Here is a 24,770-nt window from a genome sequence, read left to right on the forward strand (position 1 = left end):
TCTTTCTCTCTCGCCCAGGCTGGAGTTCAGTGGCTCAAGTAACCTTCCCACCTCAGCCTCTCAGGTAGCTGGGACTGTAGGTACACACCACTGCACTTGGCTAATTTTTTAAAAAATTAATTTTTTTTCTTTTGTAGAGATGAGGGCTTGCTTTGTAGCCCAGGCTAGTCTTAAACTCTTGGCTTCAAGTGATCCTCCTGCCTTGGCTTCCCAAAGTGTTTGGATTATAGGTATGACCCACCATGCCCGGCCTTTAGATGTATGTTTTTATAAATTACAAAAATAGCACTGTAGGTCAGAAGATAGACTTTGTTATGAGAACCGTGTGTGATACAGCCACTGACTTCTCAATGTACTTTCTCATTTATCTGGTATTATAAGAAATGACTTGCTAGAAAATTAGAAGATTGAAGCACATACCCTTTATACCTAAATATTTTTATTTTAAGTTCCTTTTTTTAAATGATGAACTTTACAAGGTAGTACTGTTTTCACTGATTTAAATATTCTCTTGTTGATTCAGGCCTCGCCTTCTTAATATCAGCTATAAAGTGTGCTGTTGTGCAGTGATGTCTGCAAATTTATTGATGAGTACAAGGTTGTTTGTCTTCCTTGTTTTCTGTTATATTTTTACTAGTCACCTCAATTTTTCTTTTAATTTGATTTCTATTATAAACTTATTAGATTTACTGTAAAACAAAAGCAAACTGAATCAAGGAAGATTTTGGGGGCTCTTATGGTTTAATGAGGCAAATTTGCATTTTGTGACCTTCTTTAGTGATTTTTTTTTCCTTCTGGATCATAGATTTGTTTTAAAAAGTTAAAAATTTCAGGATAAATGACCTGTGATTTGTGGGATGTTATTTCACTTCTGGCAGTGTTTCTTAAAGCTATAAATTTAAATTGCCCACCTGCTTGTACTTTTCCTCTTTTCTCCTTTATTTGAAAAAGAGATGACCATGTAAATTAACCTTCTTTCATTTTTAAGAGGTTGTTCATTCATTCATTCACTTCATTCCTTTCCTCAATAAACTTTTAACCAGTATTGCTTGCTTTATATTATAGTAGACACTGGGGAGACAGAGTTGAATAAAATATGATCCTTGCCCTTGAGGACATCAGATTAAAAAATGGAGTATCTTAATGTTAAATTAAAGAGTGAAAGCATTGTCTCCCATCTGTCCTCTAAATTGGCAGTGAGATGTAGAGGTTTGATAAAATTAAGTTTCATTTTTTTCTTTCATTGGGAAGATTAAAAAGTTGTCTTTTTTTTGGTGATTTTAGCAGTCATTGATGATATTTGCCTAGTTCATTCATATACTGGGAGTTGCATAATAGTGCTAGTTAATTGTCATTTCTTATGTATTAGCTGGAGTACTTTTAAAGAGAAAATTCTCATGAATTAGAATTTGTTCTCACTCATAGGGATTTCATATTTGCAAATTCTGCTTGCTAAAATTTATTTGTAACCCCAAAATCTATAATCTTGGTGCTGTTCCAGTCACTTACAGACGTGTGCATACACAGAGTGACAAAAATTTTGAGTCACCCAACATGCATATTGCTGACTGTAGTTTTTAATAAGGCGATTCTCTGCTTTCTGAAGCGACTATTCAGTGCTTTTTATCTGGTAATTTCACTGTTTAAAGTGGCCTCCAATCTTATTGCTGAACTGCTGTCTAGTGTTCTTAAGTGAAAGAAAGCTGTGATGTGCCTTATGGAGAAAATACCTGTGTTAAGTAAGCTTAATTCAAGGATGAGTTGCAGGTGCTTTAGATGTGAGTTCAATGTTAGTGAATCAAATTGATATATTAAGTAAGGTGTCTTTAAGCAGAACATAACATAAAACAAAGCTATGTATTGATTGATTATGACCAGAGGCTGGCAAGAATTTAACCCTGTGTTTCCTAGGAGCATTGGTTCAGTGTTTGATAGTTTTGTGTTTGCAGTGACTTGATAAAAGATACTACTGCAAATCAGTTTTTTTGGTCTTCCTGAGGTACAAAAGAATTTTTTTTAAAAATCAATATAAAAAGTGTACTACAAAAGTTGTGGGTCATGAAAGCAGATAGATAATTGAGAGGTCTGATTTTGGGGCAAGTTCACTGCTGTATTTCCGGTACCTAGACCTGTGTTTGGTACATAATAACTACTCAATAAATGTTTGTTAAGTGAGAGTAAGTGTTCCAAAATGGAACATGACTTTCCTTGATGGCTTGCAGTTTACATTTTATATCATTGCTGTGATTAGGGTTTATAATGAAGTTTCTTATTATAGATAGTGAGATGACCTGCTCATAGAGGTTGGTATGGTGATTATGTATTTCAGTAATATAAATTTAGCATGACCTCTGCTTGATTTTTTATTTCTGTCATTCTTAAAGGGGCAGGGAATGAGGGTGCTCTTCCTTGGGTTAATATATAATAAATGCTTAGGATTTGGGGTATTTTCAAATTAAATATATCCTCACCTTCCAACTATTGATACATTGGCTGTGATAAAGCTATTACCAATGGGATTGTAAATTCACTTGTAAAATTGAAAATGGAAGGCATAGAAGACATTTTGAGGACCTATGAAACAGCTTATTTTAGTTATTGGAGAACAGTCAGTCTTGGATAATTAGAATATTAATTAGACTTCCTGTAATATTTGTACTGAGGAAATCTAAATTTTAATAAAGTTTCTTACTTAGAAATTGACTTAATTATAACTGATTATAGCATATGTTTTGATATGCCTATGCCATAATACAGTAGCTTTCAAACTAGAAGTCTTTTTGACTACAACCCATAGAAATATATTTTACATTGTGACCCAGTCATATATATACATTAGTTTAAAGAACTAAAAATCTCCTTAAATGTGACTTATCCCTATTACATATGTGCACTCCATTTTCTTTTCTACTTCATATTACTTCATTTAAAAAACTGTTGCCTAAGACCCATTAAATGGGCTTAATGACCCACTATTGGGTCCTGATTCACAGTTTGGTGAATACTGTTCTAATAGAATTGGGTGATAATTCCTGGATCTTAACAGGAATGTACAAGGGATATCACTGAAATCAAGTTTCAGAAATATGAAGTGCTGTAAATGATAGTTACTAAATCTTTCTGAGATAAAAGAAAGTTTCTGTAGCATGTAATTAGAGAAATTGATCTCCATTTTTGACATTACAGTTAATGATTTGCTTTTAAAAATAAGTGTTTGTTTTTTCTTAGACAACCACAGTTGAACTAATGCCAGAAACCAGTAACTGGGACACTTGATGCCAATAGAAGCATGTGATGTAACGGCTAGCCATCACATCACAAATATCCTTACTCATTTAAATTTTGGAGAAAGCAGAAGACATATATTGCAATTTTTATGGAGACTGAATAAAGCATTTGAAACACTGAATGAATTATTTCATATATTAAATTTGGACTTTTTCATTTGAGATAACAAAGCAGTAGAAACCCAATGCTGTGACAAGTAACATTTGAATATAAAATTTGAATTTCAAATTTCCATTCGTGTAATTTTATACTTTTAAAGAATATTAAATAACATGCTAAACATTAAAAGATACTTATAGAAGACTTTTAATACTTAATATTGATACTTTCTCAGACTGTTTTCACTGTTTTATCTAGTTTGCAACCTTAAAGAGGTCAGCTGGCTCTTAAAAGACTGGGTCACACAGATTAGAGAATCTGATTTTCTGTTTTCTGTTTTGAAGATTCGTTAGTGATCATCAAATTAGAAGCACACCAGTCATATAATTTCTAGTCATATAATTAGATTATGTTTAATGTTTTTTGTATTTAGCAGCCCATTTTTATCTTTATTAGTGGATATTAATTATATGAAAATTATAATTGTTTATGAAAGCAAAGAAATTGATCATTCATATTTGTTCATTTATTCTTGAGGATATTTTTGAAAAGCATTCTATTGATGAGCTTCTTGTCTTTTTAATGTAAATACTTAAGTCAGTAAACTGAGAGTAATCATAGAATCAACCATGCTGTAACTATTTTACTACCTTTTATTCACACATGTGGCTTCATGCTACATTAACTCGATGTATGTTTATTATTTTTATAGTAAATGAATTAAGACTTCAGTTAAAGGACAATATCTCTTATAAAATTAAAGTATCCTCAAGCAGTATAAATAACTATTTTACTTGTATTATAAGAGATTGTAAACAGGGCATAACTCTGTGATTCTTCTCTTAATTTTTATTTTAATGGATGCTTAATTTTTAAGTTTTCAAGATGAATTTTTTCATTCTCTTCCTTGTAACTTTTGAACTTAAAGCTTCTTGGAGAGATTTTTAGTTTTTACTGTTGACTGCATCTGTAGTATAATACAGTACTAGGATTATTCGTGAGTCTTTTTACCAACTGGTGTAATTTTATTGATTTATTTATTGCCGAAGAAAGAAAAGTATATTTAAAAGTAAATTAGAGAAAGAGAAGGGAGAGAGAAGATTCGCCTCCCCAAGATGGGGGAGGGGGCCAAAGTTAGTAACATGGCGACAACCGTAACTCAAAGAGTACGTGGCCACTCGAGAGTCTTGCAAGGCAACAGCCACTGATATAATTTTATTTTATTTTATTTTATTTATTTTTTTTGAGTTGAGTCTCACTCCGTCGCCCAGACTGGAGTGCAGTGGCCGCTCCCGGCCACCGCAGCTTGGACCTGCTGGGCTCCGGTGATCCTTCCGCCTCAGTCTTCCAAGTAGCGGCAATTACAGACATGTGCTACCACGCTCGGCTGATTTTTGATTTATTGTAGAGATGAGGTCTCGCCAAGTTGCCCAGGTGGGTCTCGAACCCGCGGGCTCAGGCAATCCACACACCTCAGCCTCCCAAAGGCACGGGATTACAGGCTGAGCCACTAAGCCCGGCTTCACTGGTGTAATTTTAATGGACACTCTGAATCTTGTCTCTAAGCATATTTCCATTTTTACTTGACTGCTAGAAAGTGCAGAAATAAACTTGCTTTGAATGGGTACTGAACTACATGGTATATGAATAAAGAGGGTGCCTAAAAAATATGAGAGAGAGAGAGAGAGAGAGAGAGAGAAAGAGAAAGAGAGAGAAAGAGAAAGACAAGAGTTATCCCCTCCCAAGATATGGGAGGGGGCCAAAGCTTAGGAGACAAAAGCTCAGTGAACACATGGCCTGGCCAGTGCTTAACAAAAACAATGGACCATATTTTAAGAATGAAAAAAACTATTAAAATTGTACTACTCATCAAGATGAACACAAGTCAAATTTGACTTCTGCAGTTATAAGAGGTGCTCAAAATGGTTACCATCAGTGTCTAAACACTTCTGATTATGGCACTCTTAACATCGCTTAAAATGTGTTTACATTTTTTTGGCATCCCCGGTATTACATAGATTTATTTCTAACATTGTTTTACTTCCATCCTTGATTTCTTTTCCTTAATTTTCTTTGTCCTTCCTAATTCTGTTACTGTTGGAAGTTGGAGGTATCAAATTGTTTCTTCCTTTTTTCTTTTTTTCTGTCTTTATATTTTTGTTTTACATATTAGGATTATTTCTTCACTTTGTCTTGGTTATTCCATTTAATGTAACATTATTTTCTTATTCTGTGTATATATTATTGTACTTCTCAAAAACCTCTGAGTAGCTAATTGTTTTAATTTTTGTTGTTTAAGTTCTCTTCTGATCGAATGATTTGCTTCGCCTAGAGGTCATCTTTTTTTTTTTTCTATTTGTTTTTTGGTGGGGAGGCATTTTTCTTTCATATTGTTAGCTTTCCTTGTATATCTAGTAGTACTTGATTGTCATTTTAAATTTGTGGATGCTATGTTAGGTTAATATTTCTGGGTAAGTGGCTTGGGTTTCCTTTGCTGTTCTGTTTGCTTTGCTGGTTTTTCTTAAATCTCTTGAAGTCTTGCATAGATGGGGCTTATTGACTAGAAATGTTCAGAGATAGAAATAACTCATTTATTAATCTACAATATGTATTAGCTATCCCAGGTGCCAGACAGTGTGCTACATTCAGGGATCATACAGTTAGCTACATAGAATAGAATTCTTGTCATCGATGCAACAGGCAATTATAATACTTTGCATAGTGTAAGAATACCATTAGAAATCTACGAGCCTAATCCTCCTATTTTATAATTATTAAAATAAGCTTAGACAGATTAAGTGTCTTGCCCAAGGTTATACAACTAATTAGGTGCTAAATGGGACTCCAAGACTTCATTTGTTTAATCCTATGCTCTTTCTAGTACACAGCCTGGCGAGCAGCATCAAAGAGGTCTGGAAGCAGCTAGCAAGGATCTAAGACCTGAAAGAATTGGTGTATTGGAGCAGGGTTCAAAGCTTGGGATTTAGGTATGAGAGAAGGTCATGTTAAATAAGACTCAATCTTAGAATATTGTAATTAAAGCTTATTCTTGAGGGCTTGAAGAAGTGAGCAGCCATGTTGGAGAAGTTCACATGGCAAGGAACTGGAGGAAGCTTCTAGGAACTGCAGGTAACTCTAGAAACTGAGGGTGGCTTCCATTTGACAGCTCTTAAAAAGTTGGGGCTCTGAATCATACACTGCAAGGATATGAATTCTGCCCATAATCTGAAGGAATTTGGAAGGTGGTTTTTCTCCACTTGAGCCTCCAAATGAGAATGTGGTCTAGCCAACACCTTGAATACAGCTTGAGAAGATGACTCAGCTAAGCTGTGTCCAGGCTTTGATCTACAGAAACTGTGAGATAATATAAATGTGTGTTGTTTTAAACCTCCAAGTTTTTATTAAGTTGTTACATAGCAATAGAAAACAAATACATTTGCTTATGTCCAAATGTATTCTTTAGTGCAGTGTCATTGTGTAATAAACAGAATGCTTTCTCATCTAGTTTGATAACAAATAATCCACATTCACTGTGCCTTTACAGCATGACAGTCAAAGTTCACTTTTCTCTTCTGGTTTTGACATGATGGTATGCATTGGTAATAAAAAATAAATATGATATGATGGTATGGTGATATGTGTGGCACTATAAACACTGTTAAGTCGTAACTGTGCCACTGCAATTTATGGTGCTCTGAGTAGCAGTGTGAAGTGATAAGAGCACCACATATGGTATCTGTCACAACTACTCAACTCTGCTCTTGTAGCACAAAAGCAGCTACAACACATTGGTGTGACTTCATGCCTATTTAGCTTTATTTATGAACACTAAAATTGGAATTTCTTATAGTTTTTGCATGTCACAAATATATTATTCCTATAATTTTTTTCCAACTATAAAAATGTAAAGCTTGCAGGCTATAGTTTGGTAACTCCTGGTATTGACATACATGTAAGCAATTCTAATACTCTTTATTGGTGCTATGATAGGGTAAGTACTGAGACTCTTATAAGGAAATATTTTAAATGAAAACCTCGTTGTTAAAAATATTTTTAAAAATTAAAAAAACTCTTATTACTTGCTTTAGAACAGTTACCTGAATGTACTGAACTAGATGGGATAAAGTAGGAAATGACTTAATTCTCACTAACCACTATTGTCATCTATATGTTTTGATTATTCTCCTTTCTCCACTCATGAATGATCCCCTAGTCAGTTTCTACTGATTTGTTGTCATGTGTATTTATAAAAATAGCTCAGTTTTTGCAGTGGATTAATTTTCAGATATTAAAATACCTTGTTCGATTTTTGAGTTTAAACTTTAAGCTAATTCATTACTTCCTTCTGTCCCTCTTTCTTTCCCAGTTTTAGGCTTGACCCTTGGCTCTGGACCCTCTATTGAAGGAAGGGAGTAAGGGACTATTTCTTGTTTCTTCTTTGTCCCATTCATTAACTGCCTCTTGCTCCTCTAAAGTTCGTGTGGGGTAGAGGGCTATGAAGGGAAAGGGCAAAAGTTCTTTATATGCATTGTAATGCTGTTTCTATTGTGGGGCAGTTTTGGTTCTCCAGAGACTTCATAATGACTTCTTATGTAAACCAAACCAACCAACCTACACATATTTCTATACCTAAGTATATACATGTATAGGCATTATAGAGAAGTTTTGGAGCATATACAGCAAAGGGAAAGTAAGAGAAGATAAAATAATGATGAGTTCATTCACCATTAAAAAGTAGCATTTTGAAAACAATCTTATTAAAAATGGGCAAAGGACATGAATAGATATTTTTCAAAAGACATACACATACATAACAGGTATAGGCAAAATGCTCAATATCGCTAATCATCAGGGAAATGCAAATTAAGGCAACAGTGAGATATCATCTTACCCCAGGCAGAATGACTGTTATTAAAAAGAAAAAATAACAGATGCAGAGAAAAGGGAACTCTTACACACTGTTGGTGGGAATGTAAATTAGTGCTACCTTTGTGGAAAACAGTATGGCGGTTTCTCAAAGAACTAAAAATAGCACTAGCATTCAAACCAGCATTCTCGCTACTGGATGTCAATAAATCATTATATCAAAATGATACCTGTATTTGTGTGTTTATTGCAGCACTATTCACAATAGGAAAGATATGAGCCCAACCTAAGTGTCCATTGATGGATGAATGGATAAATAAAATGGACATATATACAATAGAATACTATGTGGCTATAAAAAAGAATGAGTCATGTGTTTTGTAGCACCATGGATGGAACTGGATATCATTATCTTAAATGAAACAAATCAGGCACAGAAACTCAAATATTGCGTGTTTTCACTCATAAGTGGGAAGGATCGCCAGGGCCCAGCAGGTCGATACTGGGATGGCCATGAGTGTGCCACTGCACTCCGGCCTGGGCGACAGAGTGAGACTCCAACTAAAAAAAAAAAAAAAAAAATGTTTACACATTGGCATAGAGAATAGAATGATAGACATGTGGGAGGAGGAGGGAATACAGGGGGGTGGATAATGAGAAATTAATGGGTACAGTGTACATTATTCGGGTGATGCATATAGCCTGAAAACCCTGAAGTAACCACTATGCAGTCTATGCGTGTAACTAAATTGCACACGTACCCCATACATTTGTACAAAAAGCAAAGGTAGCATTTTTAGGATTATGGCAGTTTATATGGGGGAAAATGTGCATTCAGTTTTATGTGTATGGAGGTTATTTTAAAAATCACATTTTGAGGTATAATTTACATACAGTACAATACATAGATTTTAAATGTAGTTTGATGAGTTTTGACAAACATACACATCCATATAATCCCTGTTCAATTAAGATATAGAGCATTTTCTTTCTCTAGAAAATTCCTTGATGCCACTTTCCAGTCAAATTTCCCACCACCCTAACCAGTGGTCTGATTTCTATCATCATAGCTTAGTTTTTCTGATTCTAGGACTATGTATAACTAGAATCATATAATATGTCATCATTTGTACCTAACTTCTCTCATTCAGTCTAATATCTGAGAGCTTCATTGCATTGCTGCATGTATTACCAATTCATTCCTTTTAATGCTGTGGTAGTATATTATGTGAATATACCAGTTTGTTTCTTCTGTTAATGGACATTTGGATTATTTCCAATTTTATCTATTATGATTAAGGCTGCTATAAACATTGGTGTGCTAAGTCTTGGTAAGCATTTGTTTTTATCCCCTTGGGTAAATACCGAAGAGTGGCATTGCCAGGTCCCAGGATAAGTGTATATTTTACCTTAAAAGAAACTGCCAAACTTTTTTCCAAAATCATACTATTTTACACTCCTAGCAATTTTTTAGAGTTCTAGTTGCTATTCATTCATGCCAACACTTGATATCTTGTCAGTCTTTTAAATGTTAGCTATTTTTAATGGGTGTGAAATGATATTTCATTATGGTTTCAATTTCTATTTCCATTATTAATGATGATATTGAACACGGCTTCTTGGCTGTTTGTATATGTTCATTGTGAAAAGTGTTGAAATATTTTGCATGTTGAAAAAATGTTTTAATTATTCAGTCACAATTTATTTATGCACACTCATATAAAATAATTTCTCCCATTCTGAGGTGTTTGTGTTTATTTTCATGCTATCTTTTAATAAGCAAAGGTTTCTAATTTTGATGACCTTTGTCGGTGACCTGCACTGACCAGGGAAGGGTTAGGACCGCACCGGTGAATCAGAACGGAGAGAAGAAAACTACTCGGAGGCAGCTCTTCTGGGAACAGTCTGGCCAAGACTGAAGCCGATTTTATTCAAACCTTTTCCAACTTATATACCATTTTCTATACCCTCCAGCAATGTGATAATCACTCACTGGGGGCGTACAAGTTTCGTGCTTTACAAACTATGCATCACAAGACCACCACGAGATCTGCAATTTCCAAGCAAACAATTCAAATTCCATGATGCCTGCCGTGCTTACATCAAGGTCACAGGTGCACAATTTCAATACAAATCGTTCAAAGTGTTTTCCATAATGTTCAACGAATCATTCATATTATACTCTTTGCTCTATACCCTGATTAATACAAAAAACTTTCCTGAGTTAACTCTAGGTTCAATCCAAGTTCACTGATTCCCAATATTTTTAACAATTAATATTATCAACTTAACACTATACTATTAACCTATTACAATTTAACATAACGCCTTATAACTCAGTTAAAACTTATTCTTAAACTACAAAACTTTACTATAATTCATGTTTCATATGTCTAAACTTTAATTTTCATATGATCTAGTTATTGGACTTTAATACTATGCTATATCCTATTAAGCTAATACCTTATCGTTAATTCTTTTATAAATCATATAGTAACTATTACACTTGAATAATGTAGCAAAAGGAATCAAAACAGCAAGCATAGATTTACGCAGCTATGAGTGTATATGTATATATTTTATCCCAACAAGTCTACTCTAAAAATCAAATAGTAGCTGTCACACTCTTGAACAAGGAAATGCAGGGCTTCCAAGATGGCGGCCATGGGCTGAAGCAGACAGAGTTTCGGTAATTAACGAAACAAAAGAAAACGTTCTACCTGGCTAGGGGCAGGGGACAGAACTATCATGGTAATTTAGTTTCTAATCTTAGCCCTAGGGGAAACAGCTTTCGGGAACAAGGACTACCCTGTCTACCAGGAAATAGAAGTAAAAAAATATCTAGAAAGAAGCTAAACTTAGAAAGACAGAAACAATTCCGCCATGCACCTTCCATCAAGTGTACTGAGATTCACTTATAAGTTTTACTGCCATGTATGCACACTGGTCACCAATCACACGCCAATATCATAGGTATAACTGATATCCTATGTCAGAGGCGATCTTCCAGATGGGCCTTTACAGGCCTCAGCCATGTAGCTATAGATGTTGGCTCCCAACAGACCTTATTACATTTTTTAATAGTACTTTTAGTGACTCCTAAGAAATATTTACTTCCCTTAAGCTCACCAAGGTATTCCCTTTAATGTTCTAGTGTTTGTGTTTCGATCTGTGATCCATTTTAAAGTCTTCATTAATTAATGGAGTGAGGTAGGGCTCCACTTAACTTTTCTCACTGCACATATATATGGTTATTCTAGCACCATTTGTTATAAACTTTTTTTGTCACGATTGAATTGACTTGCTACTTTAGTGAAAAATCAATAGACTGTATATGTGTAGAGCTATTTCTGGACTCTGTTGTTTCATTCATATGTTTGTTTATTTACATGGCAAATCTACATTGTCTTGATTATTGTACTTCTCTAGTAAATCTTGAAATCAGATAGTGTGTATCCTCTGACTTTGATTTTCTGAGATTGTTTTGCTTATTCTGGATTCTACATTTTCACATCAGTTGAAGGACCAGCTTGTCAATTAAAAACAAAAAAGATATGCTGGCATATTATTTGGGATTGTGTTGATTCTACAGATTAATTTGGAGCGAATGGGCATCTTAACAATACTGATTTTTCTAATCCATTAATATTGTATTTCTTGCCATTTATTTGTTTTAATTTCTCTTAGCAGTGTTTTGCGTTTTCAGTGTACACAGTCTTGCACATATTTTGTTAACATTTTCTGATGTTTTTAAATGCCATTTAGTTTTTTGTCTAATTTTCTTCTTCAGTGTGACTAGTGTATAGAAATTAACTTGATAGTTGTATGTTGACCTTGCTTCTTGCAATCATAGATTCACTTATTTTTTCTAATAAAATTTTTTTCTAAAATTCTGCGAGGTTTTCTGCATATACAGTCATGATGTCTATGAATTACAACAGGTCTACCTTTTTTGTTAAATTTTCATGACTTTTGCATCGTTTACTGGCCTTGTACTGGGTGGGTCTTCATTACAGTGTTGAGTAGAAGATCTGAGACAAACATTCTTTTGTTTTTTCCTAACTTGGGGGAAAAGAGTTCATTGTTTCACCATTAAGTATAACATTAACTGTAGGTTTTTTGTAAGATTTCTTTTTTTAGACTGAGGAAGTTCTGTTCTTCTGTATTACTGAGAGGTTTTAATCATTAATGGGTTATATTTTGTCAAACGAAACTTCTTTTGAGATGATCATGCCGGTTTTCTCTTTTTGTTAATTTGGTGAATTGATTAAAATATTAAATCAATCTTACATTTCTAGTATTAAATTGTTTATTATTTATTAAACTTTTGACATCTTTGCTTTATTTTGAAGAATTTGTATTTATGCTCATGAGAAGAGTAGTTGTCTAATTTTCTTTGCTTGAAGTGTTTTTGTTAGGCTTTTGAATTACCTCACATGGTAAATTGATTATTCTTGTGTTTCTGAAATACTTTAGAAAGAATAGTATTCAATTTACCATAAAACCATCTTTCTGGAGGAAAAGTGTTTTTCTCAGACGATTAAAATTTTTAAATAAATTGGCCAGGCATGGTGACTCAAGCATGTAATTCCAGCATTTTGGAGGCCGAGGTGAGCGGATTACCTGAGTTCATGGTTTGAGAACAGCTTGAGCAACTTGGTGAGACCTCATCTCTACAATAAAAATAAAAAAATTAGCCAGGCATGGTAGTGCATGCCTGTAGTTCCGGCTACTTGGAAATCTGAGGCAGAAGGATCGCCTGAGCCCAACAGGTTGAGGCTGGGGTGGCCAGGAGCATGCCACTGCACTACAGCCTGGGCAATGGAGTGACACTTCGACTCAAAAAATAAAAATAAAATAAATATTATGCTTTTGATATTTTCTGTATCATCTTGTGTTCTTATGTTGCATTTTTCAAGGAATTTGTCCATTTTACCCAAGTTATCAAATTTAGTGTATTCAATTAATAATTGATGAGTAAATGAGTGGCTCTTCAGCACTGAATAAGAAACATTCCACATTTAATCTTTAAATGTGATTGTGGACTGGACATGGTGTCTCATGCCTATAGTCCCAGCTACTCAGAAAACTGAGACTTGGAGGATCTCTTGAGCCCTGGAAGTTAAGGCTGCAGTGATCTGTGGTCACACCACTGCTTTCCAGCAAAGGTGACAGAGTGAGACCCTGTCTCTAAAAAAATACAAATAACAAAAAACAGAAAAAGTGAATATGAAGTCATTTGAATTGAAATATGAGTATACTTTTTAATACTAGAAATACTAAAGTAGTTTCTACTTAAATTTTAGTGAGCCTCTTTGTCTCTCTTGCACACATATTAAGAATGGCTGAGTGTGTAATCCTAGTGCTTTGGGAAGCTGAAATGGGAGGATCGTTTGATCACTTGAGGCCAGAAGTTTGAGACCAGTCTCGGCAACAGGGCAAAACCTTGTTTCTACAAAAAAGTAAATAAAAAAAATTAGCCAGGTGTGGTGGCACCATACACCATACACCATACACCTGTAGTCCTAGCTACTCTGGAGGGTTAGGTGGGTAGGATTGCTTGAATCCAGGTGTTTGAGGCTGCTGTGAACTATGATCATGCCACTACACTCCAGCTTGGGCAACAGAGTGAAACCCTGTTTCTAAAAAAAAAAAAAAAAAAATCTACCATGATTTGATTTCAGTGGGCATCAACAAATAGCCATAATTAATCACTTAAACTTTTGTTATGTTACCTAATTTCCCAGAGATGTTTTTATTAATAAATTCTCTTAGTTGACTAATTTTCTTTTCTTAATTCCAGCTCTGAGTCCTTATCAGCTCACATCACTGAAAAGATACTCTCGAAGACATGTCTTGCTGAAAAGACAACTGAGAAAAATTTTACGAATGGGATGAACACGCTCCAGTTAATTGACTACCTACTGCAATTTGAATGTTAACATTGCCCACCTGGTACAGTTACCTAGTGATGTACCTATTTTTACAGTACCCTATTTCAGTGTGCTTGTCTTGATTAAAGAATTCAAAGTGGAGTACCGCAAACTTGATATGGATAATAAAAAGAAAGACAAGGACAAATCGGATGACAGAATGGCGCGGCCTAGTGGTCGATCGGGGCATAACACTCGAGGAACTGGGTCTTCATCATCTGGAGTTTTAATGGTTGGACCTAACTTTAGAGTTGGGAAAAAAATTGGATGTGGCAATTTTGGAGAATTACGACTAGGTAAGACTGTTTTGTTTATTTATTTATATTGGAGGCATTTTTTTAAAATGGAAGATACTTTTTAATGAAATGACTTATTATTTAATTTTTTACCTCAATTGTGGTAATTTTAAATAATGCAAGCGTTGAAAATTTTTTATGTATTTGTATTTGTAAGAAATTCCCTAGTATAGGAATGTCTACTTTTTTTTTGAGAATAACCACCCAGAGTATGAGAAAACAAGAAAGTAAATTTTAAAAGGCTCAGGCTAAGTCGGGCTCGGTGGCTCAGCCTGTAATCCCGCGCCTTTGGGAGGCTGAGGTGAGTGGACTGCCTGAGCCCGCGGGTTCGAGACCCGCCTGGGCAGCGAGACCTCATCTCTACAATAAATCAAAAAATCAGCCGGGCGTGGTAGCGCTTGCCTGTAATTCCGGCTACTCGGAAGGCTGAGGCGGAAGGATCGCCGGAGCCCAGCAGGTCGAGGCTGCGGTGGCCGGGAGCGGCCACGGCACTCCAGTCTGGGCAACTGAGTGAGACTCCAACTCAAAAAAAAAAAAAAAAAGGGCTCAGGCTAAAATAACTGCTGGTCAATCCTTTGCTGTGTGTTCTTTAGGAATGATGTTTAGGCTATTTTTTCAGATCTGAAGACATTTAATAACTGATTACTTTAGGTTCATAAGTATGGCTTGAAGTCAAGTTAATATAGTGAAACTGTATAAAATTAATGAAATGTACATTGTTGTAATTCAATTTTTTCTCTCCACCCTTTCCTCTCCAAGTATGTCTAGGGTGAGACTCAGGAATCTATGTTAATAAGGGACTCAGTATTGACTCAGGTGATTATAATCAGGCAAGTTTAGGAGACACTGGTCTAATTTAAACCTCCTGACCCTACATTTAAGGCAATTGAAATCAGTGAGGGAAAATTACTTGTCAGATGTCAACAGCAGTTTAATGACATACTCAGGATAAAAATCTAGGTCTTTTAACTCCTGATGCAGTAGAGATATGACTGTCTATATTGAATAGAAACAAGAAGGAGGGTGCTGTGGTTATTAGGGGAATCTTGTGGGTTCTGGTCAGTGGATCACCAAGAGTGGAAATTTTGGATGTAAAAAGAAAAATTTGACTTCCCAAATTTTCTTAGTTCCATCATGCTGCTAGAAATAAATCCTATTATATGTGTATCTACTCAACTGCTTCTCCTTTTCATCTTGTAAAACACCCTAATTTGTAGTAGTGACTCCTTCATCTTATTAGTTTTGTGTGGTTAATGTACATGAAATATTTGGGTGAAGCAAGCCAATAAAAATGCCAATGATATACCTTGTACCTAGCTGTAACATGCTGTGACTGGCTGCCTCTTTTGCATTTAGTAGGGACTTAAGTATTTGAAAGGGCGAATGTTGTACATTTTATTATTTGAAGAGTAATGAATTAGATACTTTAAAATTCTTACATTGTTTTGGACTTCGAAGTTAGAGAAAACAGATTATTAACTTGTTGTTCTTGTGTATTACTTTGAGCAACGTCCTTTCAATACTTACTGCATGTCTATTCTGGAGCTGGCATGATTAGGCACTGATGGTACACAGGAAAAATAGAAAAATGGGCCTTGCCTTTATGAAACATATAAGTCATTTAACCTCTAGGGCATCAGATTCCTCAACTTTATAATGGGATTATTTCCACTTCCTAGGTTATTGTGCAGATTAAATTTAGATGATAATGTAAAAAGGTCAGCAGTGTACGTGCATACACTTTGGCCATTTTACTCAAAATTTGTTTATTTTAAAATTACTATAAATACACACAAAAATACAAATATATGTGTGTATGTGTATATAAATGCATTTGTGAATGTATTTACATAAAACAAATCTAGTTAACCATTTTAACCAGGGCGATAGGAGAAACTATATGTACCATGTACTGAAACTATATATGCTACATAATAAAAAAAACAATAAAACACCCCTTTCTTTTGCAGTCTGGGAATAAACAGGAATAGGAATGTGAGACTTCTTTAGTACATCTATCTGTCCTGTCCATCTGTCTAATCTATCTATGAATCTTTGGTGTGTGTGTGTGTGTATACACATGTGTTTATATTTATGTAAATTTATTTAAGTATACGATATGTATCTATGTTTTATATTTATTTAAAATATATATAATATATACTTGCAGAGCTGATGAAATCATCTTATTCTTCCTTTCCATAGACTACAAAAGGGATTTTTCACTGCTTTTTTTAAAGGCCCCAGATGGCTTCTCTGTTCAGAAAAGGTTATTGTGAGCATTAGTCTTTCTATACTTGGGTAAATGAATGCTAAAGTTAAAAGCTGGTTTAGATTCTTAAAGTACTTTCTTTAAAATCTCATTAATAGACACAACTTGAACATTTGATTACTGGTATTGAAGTCTTTTTTGTGGTTAGAAATGGGTAGAAACACTATAAGATATACATGTTATAGGCAAGTGATTTTCAACAAAGGTGCTATTGTTATTTTGAACTGGACAGTTCTTTTTCTTGGTGGGAGACTAACTTGCACATTGCGGGGTTTAAAACTTCAAACTTCTTAGGCAGAGGAGTTGCAACCTTATACACAACTCAAAATATTCCCCTATGTCCAAGTGCTGCAAGGAGAGACAGCACCACCCACTGTTGAAACAAGTCTTTTTTTTTTTTTGTGAGCTGGAGTCATCTCATTGTAGTCGCCTGCAGCCTTGACCTGCTGGGCTTAGGTGATCTTTCCACCTCAGCCTTCCAATTAGCTGGAACTATAGACACATGACTCCATGCCCGACTAGTTTTTGTGATTTATTGTAGAGACAAGTTCTCACCAAGTTGCCCGGGCTGATCTCGAACCCCCAGGCTCAGGCACTCCTCTCGCCTTGGCCTCCCAAAGTGCTGGGATTGCAGGCTAAGCCTCTGCACCCAGCCTTGAAACAACTCTTACAGGTAATTAAGAGATTTTAGCAAAAATTGGTAAACATTTGAAATAATAATATATATATTTTTTGAGTTGTAATCTTACTCCGTTGCTCATGGTGGAGTGCAGTGGCACGTTCATGACCATCCTAGCCTCTACCTGCCGGGCTCAGGCAATCGTTCCGCCTCAGCCTTCCAAGTAGCCAGAACTACAGGCACATGCTACCATACCCGACTAATTTTTGATTTATTGTAGAGATGAGTTCTCATCAAGTTGTCTAGGCTGGGCTCAGGCAGTCCCCTCTCCTTGTTCCCCAGAGTGCTGGGATTATAGGCTTGAACCACTGTGCCCGTCCTAAAATAATAATTTTAAATTACATTTAAATAATGTGTTTATCGTTTTTATCTGAATTCTTTTTTAAATTTTAAAATAATGAATAGCCAGTTGCAGTGGTGCTTGCCTGTGGTTCTAGCTACTCAGGAGGCTGAAGCCAGAGGATTGATTGAGCCCAGGAGTTTGAATATACCTTCAAACTCCTGGGCTCTAGTGTAGTAAGGCCCTGTATTAAACAAACAAACCAAAAAGATGAATTGATGTGCAGATGATCTTTGATTTACAATAGGATTACATTCCAAGAAACTCATTTTAAGTTTAACATACTCATATAGTAAGTAGAAAATGGGTGTTTTGTAGACATGACAGCGTTGGAAAACCCAAAACACAATATCCCCAAAAAACTGTCACCATGGTACATTACTGTAGAATATCAGTTGTTTACCCTCATGATCATGTGGCTCACAGAGCTGTAGTTTGCTGCCACTGCCCAGCATCTTGAGAGAGTAACACACCACATATTACTAGTCCAGGAAGAGATCCAAATTCAAAGTACAGTCTTCAGTCAATGCAAATCAATTTTGCATCGTTGTAAGTCAAAAAATCTTAAGTCAAACCATTGTAAGCTGGGACTTATCTTTATTTGTGGTTTTATTTTTCTTTATGTGTTGGTGACAAGGTTTGCATTATGTGTTGGTAGATGTATTTCTAGTTTAGATAATAAAACTCCTAGGAATGTTTTGGCTGGCACTAAATGAGACCAAATAGAGTCAGCTGAAATATGGGATTGAACGGTATATTTAAAATTTTTTTCTGTATATTATGGTTGGACATCTTAAAAAACCTTTGTGGCTGGAGAGAAACTGCCCTTTAAAGGGTTAACCAGCTCTAGAGTTAGCAGAAGACTCAGCCTGGGCCATGCCTTGATATGCAAGTGAACCAGTCCTCAGCCATAACTTTTCTATCTGGCACATGCACTCAGGAGGCAATATTTCTCTGCCTTAATCACCTTAAGGCCAGGTACCTGGTAAGTAGAGACCACCTGTATAAGCCCAGTGGTCACTCAAATTATTCAAACTAACCCATCCTAAATTGTTTACCCTGCCCTGCCTTGTCTTTCCCCTGGAAACTCCAATAAAGTCCACGGCCAAATGTCCCCTTGCTCCTGTCCTCTCCCACCTAACCAAAATCTGATACTTGCCTGAGACCCTATCTGACATGCAGCGTGACTCCTCTTTAGAACTTGTGAACATAATAAACTTTGTTTTCTTGAGCCTTTTCTGTGAGCACTTGTGGCCACACTTGACTGACCATCACACAAAAGAACACAGAACAAGGATATTATGTATTACTTTATGAAGAACTATATTTGAGATAAGATATTATAAATTTTGCCATAATTAAGTGTACCACAGGAGCTTCTATAACATCTCTTATTTTTGATTCTTCTCTTTCTATTCCTATGTAGCTCATAACTCTCCTTATTTTATTGCTTATATTTGAGAATTGTTTTGTTGAAAATTTTATGGACCTTTCAATATACACATACAATATGCATATACGTATATATGTATTATATTTACCTATACAATATATATTAAATAAATATGCAGATTTGGGTGGGTTCATCATTTATATGTTTATTGATTTCCTAGTGATTCTAACTGAAGCGTTTTATAAAACTTATCTAAAAAATATAGTGACTAAAGAATAGACAATAATGTAATAACAACATCAGAAATTCCCCAAATATGGTTTTAATAGTTTTTTTATTTCACATAACAGGCCAGAGAGAGAACACCCAAGACTGTCAGGGCACCTTTGCTTCCTTATTATGTGGCTTCCATCTCTGTGTGCTAGGTGATTGCTCTAGCTGTTGCCATCTCCCAGCCAGTCAGAGGAAAAAGGGCCAGGAGCATTCACATTCCTTCCTGGAAGTAAGGAGGGTTATACTTCATGTCCACTCATAGCCAGAACTTAGTCACATGACCACACTAAGTTGAGAGAGAGGCTGGGAAATGTAGTTCCTAGCTGGGCAGACATTTTCAAACTTGGCCATTCTATTATTGTGGGGGGAGAATGGCTATTGGTGGGTGACTAGTAGTTCCTGCTATAAACATACATGTAGTTCTGAAGAATAGTTTTTTATAATAATTACTACTGAAATACCACAAACTTGATAATATTATCTTTTCACGTTTAATATGACTCAAAGCTTTATTGAAAAATCTCTTTTGAATTGGATTAATATATCACTTAACTGGCACCAGTATACTTGGAGCCTTTTGTTAATGGGATTCCCTCTGCATGCACATTCCCTCCCTTTCATTCATACCATACTAACAAACACTTTGTACATCATTTGCTTGTGTGTAAGAAGTATTGATTAAGAGTCTACTTTGTGAGGCTGTGGCTATGCTAAGTGAGAAGAACACATTTGTGTTATTGCTTAAGCTTTGTTTATGTTTATAACTGTGACCCTAAGATTCAGCAGAATATCTATGCTCAAAAAAAAGACGATGCTTTTAGGATTTAGTGCTTTCTACTATGACATAAAAGGTTGACAATGGAACATATAAATGCCAATAAAAATAGTTACTTTTTAGAAATAGTATTTAACCTAACTTCTAGTCCTGTGAATTTTTTCCTGTGACTTGTGAATAAACATATGCAGAATAGTTGTGAAAAGATGATAATGTCTTGAGGAAATACAGGTTCCATCTTTGAACTAAAAACTGGAATCGTCTCTTTGTTAGTTCCTCAATATTAAGTTCTTCATTGTTTCATTAAATTATTCACTACAAACTTACTAGATGAAACCTACATTTTCATACATAATGTATTATTGAAAATGTATATGAAAGCACAGCTAAATGTTGAACTAATTGACTAAAAATATGAGATATTTTGTAATTAAACAAATTTATGTAGGTTTAAAGAGTACCCGAATAGAGCTTAACATCCCCCATTTTTGGTACTTCTATTGAGTTCTATTCTTGTGCCAACTATATTGAGTTTATGAGACCTATGTTACTTAGCATTAATAAGAATGCTTGATTTTTTCTTTGTTGTAGCTCATTTTTATACAATAAACACAAAATTCAGAAAATTATTTTAATAATTGTATGAATAAACACTGTTGTACAAAAGTGGCAGCACAAGTGAGGCTGAAATTTGCCTGGAAGTTTTACTAAAATTCATCAGCTTTAAAAGGAATTTAGGAGTAAACTGGAAAATCACATGTATCAGAGTTGATGATTGCCTCTTTTGTGTTCAGTAGCCAGTGTGACCAGGGCCAGTTATTCTCACAGTTAAAAAAAAAAGTCATTGTTCTGTTTTCCTCATAAAAATAATACATACTAATCGAAAAAATATTGGAAATTGAAAAATCATACGTTCTATTATTTTTTTATTTCTTTGAAATGTATTCGTAAGGGTACACATTAATTCATCAGTCATATTATATTAATATATTTATTGCTTCCAAAATTCTCTTTAGTATTCTACTTAGGTTATAGATGCTGACCCATTGGAATTTTTTAGATTATTTTCGGTTTGCCAATGCCAAAGATTACTGTAATTCATTTGAATTCTTTACATGTTAATGTTATTAAATCTCTTATTCTGGTTTGTCACTTACCTTTTCTTTGTATGTGGCAGATTTTTTTTCAATATAAAGAAGTTTAAAATATTTTATGCAGTATGTAAAACCATCTGATCTTAATGTCTTCATATGCTCTAAGAGTCCTCCATATATGGGAATAAGTAATTTTTTCCTGTTTTGTAGCTTATATTTAACTCAAGATAATTGGAATTAATTTGGTCATAAGGTGAAGCACTATAACCGTTTTTTCCCCTCAAAGTAGTTAACTAACTTTTCAGAACCAAGTAATTATTGCTTAATAAATTCAAAAATCACACCATGTACTTTTTTTGATTTTTAAATTTTAGATTTTTAAATTTTAAAAATCTGTCACCCAGGCTGGAGTGTAGTGGCACCATCACAGCTCACTGCAGCCTCGACCTCTTAAGCTCATGCAGTCCTCCTTCTTCAGCCTCCCTAGTAGCTGGGACTACAGGAATGTGCCACCACACCCGGCTAATTTTTATATTTTTTGTGGAGATGAAGTCTTGCTATGTTGCCTGGGCTGACCTGGAACTCTTGGGCTCAAGCAGTCTTCCTGCCTCAGCCTCCCAGAGTGCTGGGATTATAAGAGTGAGCCCCTGTGCCCAGTCTTGGTTATGAAATTTTTTTAGCATACATTTGACTGTTGATTACTTTCTACATATTCCCCCAAAAAATAAGAATTTTCCCTTTTTGTAAGTGGGCTAAAGTGTTTATTATTAATATCACTTTATACCCTGAATCTAGGTGAAATATTAAATACATCATTAATTTGGTCATAAATTTAAATATTTCCTTGTTATTGAGTGTTTTTGCTAAATAGAAGCAAAAAAACCCTATGCTTTAAAAAAATGTATTACATGCTTTTTTTCAGAGTACAGTTTTGCCTAATATATCTTTAAAAATTAATTACTGACAGAATCTGACTTTTTCTTTTTCAAGGGAAGAATTTATACACAAACGAATATGTGGCAATTAAGCTGGTAAGTACATGTTCCTTAATTTTCCTTAATTATTTCCTTGTTACTTCTTTAATTAACTTATATTTTAATTATTTTTTGTTTTCATATCATTTATAACTTGGTTGTTTTTTGAAAAGTTGTATGTATAACTGTTCTTTTGTTATTAAGCTTCGAACATCATCATACCCTTCAAGTATATAATAAGTATATAATAAAGGACATTTGTGCTTTTCTGTGTCGTAGAAACTCAATCTCTTTATTTTGACAGCGTTTCTTGAATTGAATTTTTGAATTTGGCACTATTTTTAATTTAGGGAAGGATTTTTAATTAGATAAGAATTAGCAAGATTTCTCCTGTTTCAATCATTTTGACAAAACAAAAGTGTTCTTAGTATTCAGGATTATATCTTTGAAAGCATATTTTCAGGTTGCCTCTGAATTTTTAAAAAATGGATACTTTATATATGTATATGATAAAGCTGGCTATTGTTTGACTTTCAGGATTCAGAAATGTTTGATGTGATAGGGGATATCAGGGAAAGCAAACTCTTATGGGACTATTCTGAAATCTTACATGGGCCCAGTATGTCTGCTGTAAGGCAAAGAGATCTCTTTTGGAAGAATTGGGATCTAAGGATGATTTTAATAAGACATACTTTTTTCTGGCACAACTTTTCTATCTGGTTAGTCAACCAGGTTCCCTGAGGTTTAGCATAGTTTGGTTTTCACAGTCCACCTGCCTTTGTCAACCTTGTCTCTACCAACATAACCTCTGTTATTAGAGTAATGTAAAATGAATATATAAAAGAGAGACTATTTGGAGAAGAGGCAAGTGGAAAGAAATAGAAAAACTTTGGGGGAAATGAAAAACCATTCCACTTAACTTGTGAGTATAGACCACATTTCAGTGCAACAAATGCTGTTTATTTTCACTAAGAAATAAAGATGCACAGCAGGGTTGTGATGTCATCAGGAGAGACTGGCCCCCTGACCTTTGGCTTCCTAGAAGAGTTCACCTTGATATTAAGTCTGGTCCTTGGCTTTATGACACAAAAGCTGGTCAGGTCATCTTACCAAGAATTGTCATGGTTTCTTAGAGGTAGTGACATGGTTATCAGCTCACACAAGCTCTCAGAGGTTTAGCAAAGAGTTAATTTCTAGTTTATAATGTTTTACTGTTACAGGTCTAGAATGAAGACTGATCTACATAGAAAGCAAAATGTCTTGAAACTAGACATTATATGGCATTGGGGGATGGGAGTGGTGCTCAAGGATAGGAGTGTGGCAGTGACTGTATTCTGTGTGGTTGACACGACAGACTGCGGTGAGCAGCTGTACTCACACGATCATGTTCTGCATGTGAGTGATGTTTACCTGATATGTTAAGGCAGATAAATCATTGTGTCAAAGCAGGAGCCACTGCTCTAGGCTAACCTTTCCTTGTCTGTTTCAGTCATTAATTAGTGACTCTTAGGCCCTCTTATTTTCAGGATTTGGAACTTTATCTTGTTCATACCATTGATGCCTTAGTAAACATTTATTATGTCATTTTCAGCCTTCTTATGAATGTGCACGTATATCACTTTTAAAAATTTATTTTTGTGCTGTATCACTATCCCCTCAATTATTTTTCTTTTTTTTTGGGAAATTCTTCCTCTGCTCTGATGTGTCCTTTTTAAAGCACAATGATCAGCACTACATATAATAATTATGATTATTCAGTGTTCTGTGAGGGAATGGGAATATTTTTAGATCTGTTTCTCTAGTGTTTTGAGATTGAAGTATGGTTTACAGTCATGTTCACTTCAAAGTCATCCAAAAAAACATATTGGAAAGAGAAAAATTTTTCACAAAGAGTATTGAACCATACTTTGTCACTTAGTTTGCTATTTCTGTCTACTTTTGTTTGTTTGTATCTGTTGTACTGAAATAGGGACCCAGCACTTAATTTACAGACACCAGTACCAAAAGTACAAGTTATGAAAAGGAGAGGTTTATTAACCAAGAGCCGGCCAGCAGCCACTCGCTTGCTGGACATGCCAGTTCCACAGCAAGGGCTCCCATTTGCTGTAGGGGCTTGCTTAAATGGGGCAAAACCACATTGGGACTTTCCAAGTGGGCCAAACCGCAACATCCTGGAGGCCTAGGTACTTTTCAAGCAATGCTAGCGGGGTTCACAGAAGCGAAAAAAGCTGTTACACAGTTTAACCTAGCCCGCAGGTGCTGCTGCCAGCTTCCAGGAAGGGAAGCTTTTTAACTGAGTACATGCTTAACTGTGCAAAGGCTGAGTTTATGTTTAGCCTAATTTTTGACATTGTGGATGTCTTTTAAAGTCCCCTTCCACAGTACCTTTTTGCAACGGCTAGTTACCTAAACACCAGGAGTTCAGTTGAGGTCCTCTTGCTACCCACACAGAATGTCAATCACTGAGGCACCAAGTACTGCTGGGGAA

The 24,770-nt window shown here is 35.1% G+C and overlaps 1 protein-coding gene across 5 annotated transcripts in view; it reads left to right on the forward strand.

Moving 5' to 3' along the window:
• The window catches only part of CSNK1G3 (casein kinase 1 gamma 3), a 109,806-nt gene that overhangs the window by 14,922 nt on the left and 70,114 nt on the right, over positions 1-24,770 (forward strand). For 4 of the 5 annotated variants that reach the window (XM_008052878.2, XM_008052881.2, XM_021709900.1 and 1 more), the window contains exons 1-2: positions 14,051-14,482; positions 22,299-22,339. In XM_008052878.2, the coding sequence (XP_008051069.1) occupies positions 14,305-14,482; positions 22,299-22,339 (219 nt within the window). In that variant the 5' untranslated portion in view covers positions 14,051-14,304. Of the gene's footprint in view, positions 1-14,050; positions 14,483-22,298; positions 22,340-24,770 lie in introns of those variants that run through there. The other variant, XM_021709899.1, reaches the window with a different exon arrangement.

The sequence above is a fragment of the Carlito syrichta genome, unplaced genomic scaffold (assembly GCF_000164805.1).
Source record: "Carlito syrichta isolate Samal-C Ts95f unplaced genomic scaffold, Tarsius_syrichta-2.0.1 Scaffold287625, whole genome shotgun sequence".
In the NCBI taxonomy this organism is placed as follows: Eukaryota; Metazoa; Chordata; class Mammalia; order Primates; family Tarsiidae; genus Carlito; species Carlito syrichta.